The 12,297-nt window shown below is 39.7% G+C and overlaps 1 protein-coding gene across 3 annotated transcripts in view; it reads left to right on the forward strand.

Annotated features, from left to right (window-relative positions):
* The first annotated feature begins 1,049 nt into the window (after positions 1–1,049).
* LOC116507994 (cytochrome b5 reductase 4) overlaps positions 1,050–12,297 on the forward strand; it is a 40,012-nt gene continuing 28,764 nt past the window's right edge. For 2 of the 3 annotated variants that reach the window (XM_032216430.1, XM_032216431.1), the window contains exons 1-4: positions 1,053–1,366; positions 3,505–3,658; positions 7,276–7,376; positions 9,131–9,215. In XM_032216430.1, the coding sequence (XP_032072321.1) occupies positions 1,292–1,366; positions 3,505–3,658; positions 7,276–7,376; positions 9,131–9,215 (415 nt within the window). In that variant the 5' untranslated portion in view covers positions 1,053–1,291. Of the gene's footprint in view, positions 1,367–3,504; positions 3,659–7,275; positions 7,377–9,130; positions 9,216–12,297 lie in introns of all 3 variants that reach the window. The other variant, XM_032216432.1, reaches the window with a different exon arrangement.

Raw genomic sequence — 12,297 nt, forward strand, 5'->3', positions numbered from 1 at the left:
GCCTCCTGAAACCCCGCCGCCTTTGCAAAAATGAAGGTGCAGAGGGTTTGGGAGGCCTGCAAAGTGCTTCTAGGGATTAGGAAGGGCAAAAAGAAGCGAAAAATGGGCCAGTTTTTGCTCGTTTTTTTGGGGAGGGCAAGCCTCTAGAAGCACTCTAGAAGCCTCCCAAAGACCTAGGCATGCCCTGTTTTTTGCAAAAAAATGGGCCCGTTTTTAAACTTATCCAGTATAAAAGCTGGGCAGTGTTTCTGATAGGAAGAGAAAATAGTGTTTGTGGAGCGTGTGAGGTCATGAACTTAGCACCTGCCTGCAGTCCCTTAGAGCAGATGCAGCTTTTCCCACGATCATGTGGCTGCCCTCCACAGGTGAAATATGACCCTAAAAGAGATATACTGGATTCGGTTTATAGACTTGCAGGCAAATGCTATAGAGAATGTGGGCTAGCCTGGCCATCTTAATGGCCCATTAGCTGGGGATGGGCAGAAAGCTATAGGCAACTATTCTGTCTTTTAAAACATGTTTCTTTTCACATCCAGAGAAATATTCTGCCTTTTCAATATTTCCTAGGATATTTCATTTTTCTGGGAGAGGGCTGGATGATAACTTCCCACACTATCAAACAAAAACAATATAAATTGAAAGATACAAGCAACATGGTTATAGTCCTAAGTGGGGAGAGATAGATACTAGGAAGGAAGAGAAGAATAATAGTAATACAGTCTTAGTAAATTATTTGAGTGTGTTGTTAGTTGTTTAACAATTAGTTGTTAAGCAGAGTGATGGCATTCGGGAAAAACTGTCCTTGTGTCTAGTTGTTCTAGTGTGCAGTGCCCTATAGCGTCGTTTTCAGGGCAGAAGTTGAAACAATTTATGTCAAGATATGAAGGATTTCACAAAGTGGGGTTAACGGGGGCGGGGGGGGGAGCAGAAGCGCGTAGGGCGCGTAGGGCGCGCAGGCGCAACACGCAACAGGGTGGGGGGAGGTGAACTAAACGGAGGAGCGGGGGGCGGGGGGCGTAACAGCGAACGCCGCCGACACTTCTTCCCCGCGTCAATCAAATCGACGAAACTCAAAGCGCGAGCGGCAGTTACTAGAATCAGCTCGCGGGTGCTGCTCTCCCGGCACGCGCCTGCGCACTCTCCCTCTCCACCCGGGGCTGCTTTCACAGCAGGCCGAACCCGGAAGCGGTTTAAACTCTCTCCGGCAATCTGGTTTTTCTCCCCCCTTCCCCTTATTCAGGGAAGCGGAGGATTGTGCCGGCCTCCCGTCTGATTGCCGCGGGAGAAGAAGATGCTGAACGTGCCTTCTCAATCTTTCCCTGCCCCCGACTCACAGCAGCGGGTGGCCCTCGCGGGGCGCAGCAAGGTGCGGGGCTGGGTAGCGGCTTTGGGGGTCCCCCTACCTGGTGGGCCTGCTCTGTCTCACGTCCCACGGGAGACTCGAGGGTGGGTTGGTGGGTGTCGGGTGGATTTGCGGAGCAGCGCTTGTTAGAAGTGACTTGGGGGCAGGAGGGCTGTTTGCGTTGTAAAATCACCAGGTGGTGCGATTTGTAGCGGGAGACGTCGCACCTGTTTAATTTCTGCCTGTCGTGGAGAAATGGTCCAATGGAAAAATCGCCTTGGCCAGTTATAAACAGAAAAGTTTTATATAGTCGTATTGGCTGCTTAATGGTGCGTCCTTTTTGTGGGTCACAGAGATCTAAAATATTTACTCCTTGCCTAATCAGTCATTTGCAGAACAGAAGGAAGTTCCCGTATTTACGCTTGTTTTGCAACACAGTTTACTGTTCTGCCAGTCCTGATTTACAAGAACAATATCTGTTCTCTTTCTTAGATGCTTGTAATTAATCCTCCCCTCCCCCCCAAACATGTCTAGATTTGATCTTCGTGGATCAAATTAAAAGGGAGATGGGGGAAGAGGAAAAGCAGATTTTGGAAGTGGTGGAGAAACAATATGATTATGTGCCATCATTTTTTGGGGGTATGTGAGAAGACGAGCTTTAAAGATGCTCTTTATTAATATGGACTGTGGATTTTGTGATTGTGAAACTGGGAAGCCAAGTCGTTGATCTGATTTGCCTATAAAAGTCTGGCAAGTGGAAGCCAAGTCGTTGATCTGATTTGCCTATAAAAGTCTGGCAAGTGGAATAGTAGAGAACATAAAGTTTCTTTATATACAGTTTAATAACTGTACCAATTTGTCAGCTGCTTCTGTTCCCCAGAAACCAATGGAGGAGCTCATGGCACACCTGGTCAGGATGCCGTTGTGATAGAGTAGCCCACATTGCAGAAAGATTATGAAATGTTTGAAGCCTCTTCAGGGAAAATAGAATCAAATAACCATTTCCTTTTTTTAACATTGTGCCTTTAATATGGTGCCTACTCTTTCTTACTCAAGTTCTGCTCGTTGCGTAATATACTTACTTTGAAAAATTGAATTGATGTAGCAATTTGCTTTGCGTGTCAGAGACTGGACTGCCATCTGTCAGAAATGGTGTAGGGTCTCCAGCTTGGATGGGTGTGTGTGTTGGGGGTTGGACTAGATGACCTACAAGATCCCTTCCAACTCTGTTAATCTGAATCAGTTACTAAATGAATATCTGTAATATGAGCTTTGGAACACTGCAGTAAATTCACAGTTGCTTCATATAAGAACTGGAGTTTATATGCTAAGAAAAAGCAAAGCAAAATTATCTTTTAAGACAATTACGTAATGACCCTTGTATATTCTGAAACAGCACTTTTTGACGATCCCTCAGTTTACCTAAATTTTACCTCACTTATTTCACTGTCTTTCCCAGTGTTGGAGAGCTATTGAGTTTCCATATGTAGCAGAGCAGTAGCTCTATCATGGTTAGTTGTGTTGGATGCTGTCGTTCAACTTTATGAAAAGTGTGTTTATTGATGTGTTGATGGATTAGAATTTTATTGCAGCCTTTCTAAAGGAACTAGAGGCAGTGATTGTAGTGCCTCTCCTGCTTAGATTCAATCATTTCCAATTTTGTTAGAAAAAAACCTAGATTATCATATGTAAATAAATGATACGGAATATATACTTTATAAATAACTACTTCATCTTTTCACCATAATAAACTAGATGTTCTTCTGAAGTCTACTCTGTGCTGTTGTGTATAGCTTTGGATTCATTATGTACAACTTGAGATAAATTAGAAGTAAGGAGAAATTGTATTTACTGTATAAATGTAGAGTGGAAAGGGTTGTATTGATATTTAAAAAATAATATTGAAACACAAAAGAATACCTGATGTGCAAATCAGTGGTGGAGTGGCGACATTGGTGAGGCAATAAAGGGCATGGCAACATGTTATTTAGGATGGAAGTAGCTGTGAAAATCTGGCAGCAGAAGTGACATTTAGTGGCAGTAGATTTTTTTTTAAAGCAAGCTGTTCAAGGCTGCCTGATCTGCCATATGCTCTCCAAGTATGCTATGTCTATTTCATTTATTCTGTTAATGTTCTTCATTTTCATCTTTTCTCTTTTTAGGTACCTTTGAAATCAGGTCGAAGTCTTATGGACTGGATACGGTTAACCAAAAGTGGACAAGATCTAACTGGTCTAAAAGGAAGATTATTAGAAGTTACTGAAGAAGAGCTTATGAAACATAATAAAAGGGATGACTGTTGGATATGTATTAGAGGTGGGTTGTTCTGTTGCTAATTCTTATACAGTTTGTTTTTCACCGTATCTTGGTAACTGATATAGGATAATAAATCTTAGGGCCAGGTAACTTGAAAAAAAAAATACAAGGAATAGAAGCTTTTTAAGCCGGTACAATATCTTATGTTTTATGCATAGCTAATAAAATATCCTAGCATTTGCTGCCAATCCTCTTAGATATTCTTTGTAAGACTTATTTCTGTGTTTAGAAGTATTCACAATATCTACTTTGTAGGATTGTGCATACTTTTCAAATGATTTCCGAAATGATTCAGACCTTTGTGAATGTGGAGCCCCAAACAGCCTCAATTTGGGACAGATCTGCACTAGCGTGTCAACACAGATAATGTTGCTTTAAGAACTGTATTTTTAGTAAATTGACTCTTTGAAGAAACTTTTTTTCCCAAGCTCTTGCAGAAGCTTGAAAAAAGGGAACCGCTTTAATGAAAAAGGAGATGTGGTCTGCTCAATTCACGGACATCCTTTTTTTTAACTAAGCATAGTTTTTTTTTCTGTTCCTTTGGAATTCCCTGTCTGAGAAACTGAATTTAGTATATGTATTGTTGGTTTTGGTGCTTCAGTTCTTACACGTTTGGCTGACTGGCTTGAATCATATATCATTTAATGCCCTATAAAATATAAATCATAAGTGTAATGGGAGAGATGGTCATGTAATTTAGATTTTTTTTTGAATGAAGGAAGAGCAGATCTTTTTTTTATTATTGGTTTGAGACCCTATCTTTCATTTGGAAACAATAGATGATATACATGATGTTTCCTTTTTGTATTTTCCGCATAATAACTGTGAGATAGGATGGGTTCAGAGTCACTCAGGGAGCTTCTGTGCAGAATATACAATCAAAATGATCTCTGTATTACAGGATCAGTTACAGCACTGATAACAGTTATAATTAGGATACACAGACAAGGCTACACGTAGTATATTGCCATGATGAAAAAGCTGTTGATGAAACTATGATGATGAAATACTGTATCATACATAAATATTAACATGCATTGTACATTTATTGGCTTTTCTTGAATTCTTCAACCATTTATTTAAGTATGATAGTTAGAATATTCCCTATGAAATCCTTGGTGATTTCTGAGTTTGGTTGCTTGGTGGGCAGGCATTTCATTTCCTGAATAGGTAACATCATCACTGCTAGTGACATATGCCAGAATGTGTGGAGTGTTCAAAATAGGAAGAGAACAGGACTGAACATAGTTGTCAGCTGCCTTTACTGCTTATGGATCGTGTGAAGAATTGTGTTGGTGATCAAGTTGTCACAAAATCTTTTCAGCCCTCCAATTACATTACATTATATTGTATATACAGTTTGCAGCCTTCAGGTAAAAACATGAAAAGGCTTGCTTGGATGAGGTCAGCTGAAGTTTCAACTTTTAAGTATGGAAATTCCTTGACTTCTGTTTGCCAGAAAAGAAGCCAAACCAAAGAAGAAAGGACTTAGGATATTATTGGCACAAATATGCAGCCAATACTATTCACCATTAGTTTCTTTTACTATCTATCAGTAAACTAGTTTTTGATCTTTAACCAACATAAAATAAAAATGTATTAAAACTATTGTTTTCTTTCTTTCTTTCTTTCTTTCTTTCTTTCTTTCTTTCTATATCTATCTATCTATCTATCGGTATCTCCCTCTCTCTCTCCACTCATCCATCCATCCATCATCCATCCACCCACCCACCCACCCACCCGTCCGTCCGTCCATCCATCCATCCATCCATTTTGTACCTGCCCATCTCTCCAAAAGCGAATCTACAGTATTAGCTATAATATTAATGACTATAATTTAAAAATGATCTCTATTTGTGTGTGCGTGTGTGTGTGTGTGTGTGTATATATATATATATGTGTGTGTATTTTTTATTTTTATTTGTGCTGATAAATAAATAAAGGGAGACTAGTATAGATCTATTTCAAGCTGTTTAGCTCTCATCAGCTAGCCATACCCTTACTGGGATTCGAACCTGTGCTGTATTGCATCTTAGGCAAATGTCTTAGCCATCAAGGACCCAGATTGTTGGGGGCAATATGCTGACTCTCTGTAAACCGCTTAGAGAGGCCTGAAAGGCCTATGAAGCGGTATATAAGTCTACTGCTATTGCTATTGCTATCAAGCCACAGGTCTCCTCCTTATCAGCTGAAGCCAGGGAAGAAGGTATATATTAGTGTCACAACCCCTGGTAAGCCCCAATTATGGGAGGAAGCTAACTGCTTCCAACATCTGTCAATCGGCTCGTCACAAGAGTCCATCACAACAGAAACCCAATATTTTTACTGTTGCCTTTGTTATATTTGTGTTTTTTATTTTTATTTGTGCTGATAAATAAATAAAGGGAGACTAGTATAGATCTATTTCAAGCTGTTTAGCTCTCATCAGCTAGCCATACCCTTACTGGGATTCAAACCTGTGCTGTATTGCATCTTAGGCAAACGTCTTAGCCATCAAGCCACAGGTCTCCTCCTTATCAGCTGAATATATATATATATACACACACACATACGTATGTATGTATGTACATACATACATACATACATACACATACATACATACACACACACACACACACACACACATCTACATACACACATACATATATACATGTACATATGTGTGTGTATGTGTATACACACACACACCAGCTATGAGGTTGTGAAATAGTTTTTATATTCTCTGTCATTATGAAATTACTATTGAACATTTCAGTATAGATTTCACTATAAAAATATAAAGCTTCACAAGATTAAAATTATGAAGTTCAAATTAAACCTGTATCAAGTGTATTTATCATAAAACAGGCAGTCCTCTCTGTTAGGAATTATTGTTTTATTCCTCTTTGATAGAGGAATGTCTCCATAGGGTTATCAAGTGAAGATGCTTTGCCTATGCTCATTTATGGTTTTTTATTTCCTTGAACAGGCAGGTACATGAGGCACATTAATACATTTTGATGCTTTATGATGAAGGAGGTGATAAAATTCATTTGTCAGCACAGAAAAGTAAATGAAGCTGACCTTAGAGATAATATATAATGTTAATGTAAGCCGTTTTATATGTAATATAAATATTTTGCACTAGATGGCATTCCTAGTACAAATAACAAAAAATGCAAATACTATATAATCTATAATATTTATGTCAGCCTTGGAAGCGGGAATATTTTCCAATTTATCTTTCACTGTTAGTTTCTGACTCAGTTCATTAGGAGGTCATTCTAATTTGGTTTTCTTTCCTGTGTTGTATTACATCGTTCCATTTTACTGTGTGCTTTACCCAGAACCCAGAGATCACTTGGAAATGAAGCATGTCTTAACAGGTTTTTTTTAAAAAAATAGCTAATTTATACAAGATTATTGTTCTGTACTTAACTTGAGGTCCATTGTCATGGATGAAATGTTTTGACAATTATTTTTAGAATAAATGTTTTTTATGCCATTCAATTCAGCTAACACAACCAGCAAAGCATAACCAGATTCATTGTTTCAGTCCAACATGACATTTTATACCACCTTTACTTTAAACCTCCTCCTTTAACTGGTATTTTTAATCATTGTTCTTTGCTTTCTAGGGCTTGTATATAACGTAACACCGTATATGGAATATCACCCTGGGGGAGAAGATGAGTTAATGAAAGCTGCAGGAACTGATGGCACAGATTTATTTGATCAGGTAGCAACAGAGTGTAGTTGGTGTCCTATTTATAAAAAATATTGTGCTGCACATTTTCCCAGAAGAAAAAGCTGCTGCTTTGTAAAGTATCTCATTAAAACATTACATTTTAAGGGATAATAGTTAGTTTATTATATAAACTCAAAGCATTACAAAGGAGATGAACTAATGAACTTTCTTTCTTTCTTTCTTTCTTTTTCTCTCTCTCTCTCCCTTCCTTCCTTCCTCCCAGCCCTCTTTTTCCAGATATACAGATACATAAATAAACTTGCCTTACCTAGAAATTCATCTCAGATTAAAGTGAATGTTGTGAACTGAAGTTCTCTTTAAAAAATAAAATAAAATGCAGAACATAGTTACAATTAGTTGTGAAAAAAAATGGATTATATATTTAGAGTTCACCTGTGGAGGAAAGGCATAATTCCTTTCCTCATCTATTCTTGCTATGGATTAATGTGTACAAGAGGAAATATTACATATAGCTCAGTAATTACAGGTAGTTCTCAATTTAGGATTGATTGCTTAGCCATTGTTCAAAATTACAGCGGACCCTTCAGAAGCTATGATCCAATTTCAAAGTTATGACAGCCATAAGCCATCCTGCCCATTCACAGCCTGCCCATTCACATCAGTCTCCTGATCACATTTTGGGTACTTGGCAGTTAGCTCACTTTTACATCCATTTGTAGCATCCTGCATTCACGTATCTGCAATTTTTAATGGGTTTTTTTTGCCAGTTTCTGGCAAAACAGAACAAATAGGTAGAATGGATTTGCTTAACAACCATGGTGTCATTTAACAACTCTGCAAAAAAAAGTTGTAAACTGAGGTCTGGTCATATGGTGACCTGCTTAATGACTACAATGAATTACGGCCATGATTCTGGGCTCAATTACAATTTACCGTATATACTCGAGTATAGGCCGACCCGAATATAAGCCGAGGCACCCAATTTTACCACAAAAAAACTGGAAAAGTTATTGACTCGAGTATAAGCCTAGGGTGGGAAATGCAGCAGCTACCGGTAAATTTCAAAAATAAAAATAGATACCAATAATGTTTTTGAATATTTATTTCAAAGAAAAACAGTAAACTAGCGGTGTATTCAATGAAATACTTCACTCACCTCATGATGCTGATGTCCCGCTGTGATGATGATGTCCCGTGCAGCCGCGGGAGCGATGTCCCGCCTCCTATGACACACGGCACAGTGATTCCTATCATTGGATCACTGTACCAGAGGAGGTGGTACATCGCTATGTGGCTGCTTGCCATAACAAGGAGGAGGTGGGACATCGTTGCAGAGCAGCAGGAGGGGGAGGAAGGGGAATCGTAAGACAGCCCTGCATTACATTAGAACGTGAGGAGGGGGGATGGTGCGGTGCGCGCTGCGCGGCAAACTGACACAGAGGGAGGGGAAACTCACAGGGGCGCCGGGCCATTCACAAGCGTCACCCAGCGGCATGGCCCCGCCCCTTTTTCTCCTCCATTTCGGGCAAATTTTTCACTGACTCGAGTATAAGCCGAGGCGGCTTTTTTCAGCTCAAAAAGTGGGCTGAAAAACTCGGCTTATACTTGAGTATATACGGTAAGTTGAAGACTGTCTATATGTTTGTTTTTGTTCACTTAGCAACTTGGTTATTAGCGTTGTTTAATTTATGTGATTTAGAACATTTTCATGGTTATTTAGAAGTATGTGATTAAGTATGTTAGATGAACAGATGTCAAATATAAACTTACATTTTTCCTTGCAGGTTCATCGCTGGGTCAATTACGAATCGATGCTGAAAGAATGCTTGGTTGGAAGAATATCCCTGAAACCTGCAACTTCTCTAAAAGGTATATTCTCCTTATTCCATAAAATGTGCTCAATTTCCGTGACCTGAGTCAAGAATTATTGGAGGGGTCTTGTATAACATGTCTCAACAGCAGTAGCAGCTGGCTGACTTTACCTGGGCTTAGAAACTAAGTTTGCTATTAGGGAGTTTCAGATATATAGAATAGATGATAAGTGGAAACAATATTCAGAAAATAGACAATGGTAAGCCTTCTTCTGTGCTGCTGCCAGGAAAATAGTATAGATTTGTTTATGTAGTTATTAGGAGGTGAACTTGAGTGTGTTTTTATCCTTAGATAAAAATATATAGGATATCGGGAGGATATCGGGATGCCTATCTCTATGACAAAGATTAAACATGTTAACTTGAACTACAAGACTCATTGTCAATAAACTCTCCAATACGTTATTTAGAAAGCATGTGGTTTACTGCTTTACAGTGGATTTTTTTAAAAAAAACTGCTGGCTAGGAATATATGGCGATTTGTGTTCAAGGTATTACTGCTATTACCCACAAGGTACCAAAATTTTTGGAGTATAAGATGCACCTTTCCCCCCCTAAAACAGGGTGAAATTTTGGGTGCGTCTTATACACTGAATTTAGCCCTGTCCACCCACCAGCCCCTACCCATTGGCCTCTGCCTCCCAGCAATTTACCTCCTTGCAGCAAATGGGAAAATGGGGCTTGCGGAGGCGGCAATAGGCTATGGCTGGAATGGCGAACCTATGGCATGCGTGCCACAGGTAGCATGCGGAGCCATTTGTCAGGACCCGCAAGGTGTTGCCCTGTCAGTTGGCCAGCGTGCATGCGCGCGCTGGCCAGCTGAGTTCAGCCTTTTTTAAAGCCATTTTTTTGCTCTCCTCAGGCTCCAGAGCTTTATAGGAGCCTGGGGAGGGTGAAAACAGCCCCCCCTGCCTCCCCTGGAGCCCCTCCGGAGGCTTCAGGAGCTTTGCTGAAGGCTCTGGAGTGCAAAAACATGGAAGTTCAGGAACGGACTTCCAGTTTGCTCATAGGACCGGTTTAAGCCCTCCAGAGCCTTCAGGGGCCTTCCAGAAGCTTCCCTGAAGGCTCCGGAGGATGAAAAATGACCCAACGGACAAACCGGAAGTAACTTCTGGTTTGTTCGTAGGGCTGTTTTTAGTTCTCCGGAGCCTTCAGATAAGCCCAAAGGTCACTGAAGGCTCCGGAGGACTGAAAATGAACTGGTTTGCCTGTAGGGCCAATTTTTTGCGCTCCGGAGGCTTCAGGGAAGCTGTTTTCACCCTCCCCCGGGTTCCTATAAAGCTTCTGGAGCCTGGGGAGGGTGAAAAAAGCATGCACAAAATGGGGGGGGGGGTTCGCACCTATCATGCATGCATGCGTACTGAGGGGGTGCGCCTTGCATTGTGGGTGTGGCACGCCTGCGCACAACCTCCGTTTATGGCATGTGAGCCAAAAAACGTTCTCCATCGCTGGGCTATGGCAATCCCTACAGCCTGAAACAGCTGATCATCAGGAGGCCTATAGTGACATTGAAAGTGAAACAGGCTGTTTGCTGTTTGCTGCAAGGAGGTAAGTCAATAACTATAAATACCTATAGAATGTTCAAATTATTAGACTTATTTTTAAAAGAGTGCTTTATCATGTTCTAGACAACTTAACAAAATGAAGAAGCTTTTTAAAATAAATGTTGATCTGAAGAGGCCCAGTGCTATTGTATCTTCTTTTAAATAGCAGAGAATAACGTGTACTGCCAGAAAGTCACATCAACTTTAACAGCATCTGTACAAGTATAGTCTGAAATGTAACACCACAAACAGTGTATATCGTCTGTGCTGTTTGCTGTTTGCTGCAAGGAGGCAAATTGCTGGGAGGCAGAGGCAGATTCCCCCCCTCCCTTATTTTCCTCCCCAAAAGCTAGGTGCGTCAGAGCATCTTATATTCCAAAAAATACGGTAATCAAGTAATTGGCAGAAATTTGCCAGTGCTTCATTGCGAAAAATACTGCTACTAAATAACTATGTGTACATCAACCTCCATTTCCACAATGTATTACCTTTTTGCTATATTTTGTATTTTAATATTCCTAAGAAAGCTTTTCAGAAAATTTCATGTTGGTAAACTGATTTGTTTCTGATAATCAATTAGTGTACGCTAATTTTGCATTCCACTAGGAGATTTACTTTTTTAATGAGAAAACACTAAATAACAATCTAACGTGTATTTTCAAACAGAAAAACAATAATAAAAGTGCAATTAAACATGTCAAGAGATTTTAAAAGCTTTTTTTTTCTGTTTAGAATGGAGAAGGGTGGTGGATATTGTTAGGGATAAAATACTGCCGTATGACCATAACTTTTAGAAAAGTATCTGTTTCTTCAGCCATAATTTATTTTTATACAATGTATTATACATGGGTTCATTATATACATAGGAAGCTATGACTTGATTATTCCTGGGGAGAATAAGGAAAGCCAACAAATCTCCATGTCTCTGATTTTTGTGTACAGTAGCTGTGAAATGACCTTTGCAGAAGTACATCCTACTACTACATTATGATATACATTATGCTGATAAAGAGTTGAATTATGGCTACATTACCTCGGTTGCTATAGGTTAGCAATGCACACACATATGGGCAGTTGCTTCCAAGGTGCTTTGTGCATCAAAATCAACTCTCCGAGCAACCCCATATAGTTCCGTAGAGCTGAAGCCTAGATTCATGTGTGTTGCGACCACTTCCATGTTTTTACTAACAGTTGACTTCAAATTAATTCCTTAACCCCTGATTTTGTTCAAAAGAGGATGGTTCTGAAATACTCCTTCCTGCAGATGTGTATGAACGCCTGTTCAACCTGCAGCATTTGAACATCACGAAACAGGGTTTTGCTGGCTTAGAGCTATTTAATGTCTCATAATTACATAGCATCTTAAACTTTCATGATGTGAAATTATGAACGTTCCCCCGCCTCTGACTCAGTAATCAGAAAAACATGTGTTTCAAATAGATACTGTGATCATACTGTTGACATCTTTGTCCTCTTCTTTAAAACTAATTATCTAATCGATTTAGAGAAATCTCTCGAACACTGAATTTTGCTGTT

Source organism: Thamnophis elegans, chromosome 4 (genome assembly GCF_009769535.1).
Source record: "Thamnophis elegans isolate rThaEle1 chromosome 4, rThaEle1.pri, whole genome shotgun sequence".
Taxonomy (NCBI): domain Eukaryota; kingdom Metazoa; phylum Chordata; class Lepidosauria; order Squamata; family Colubridae; genus Thamnophis; species Thamnophis elegans.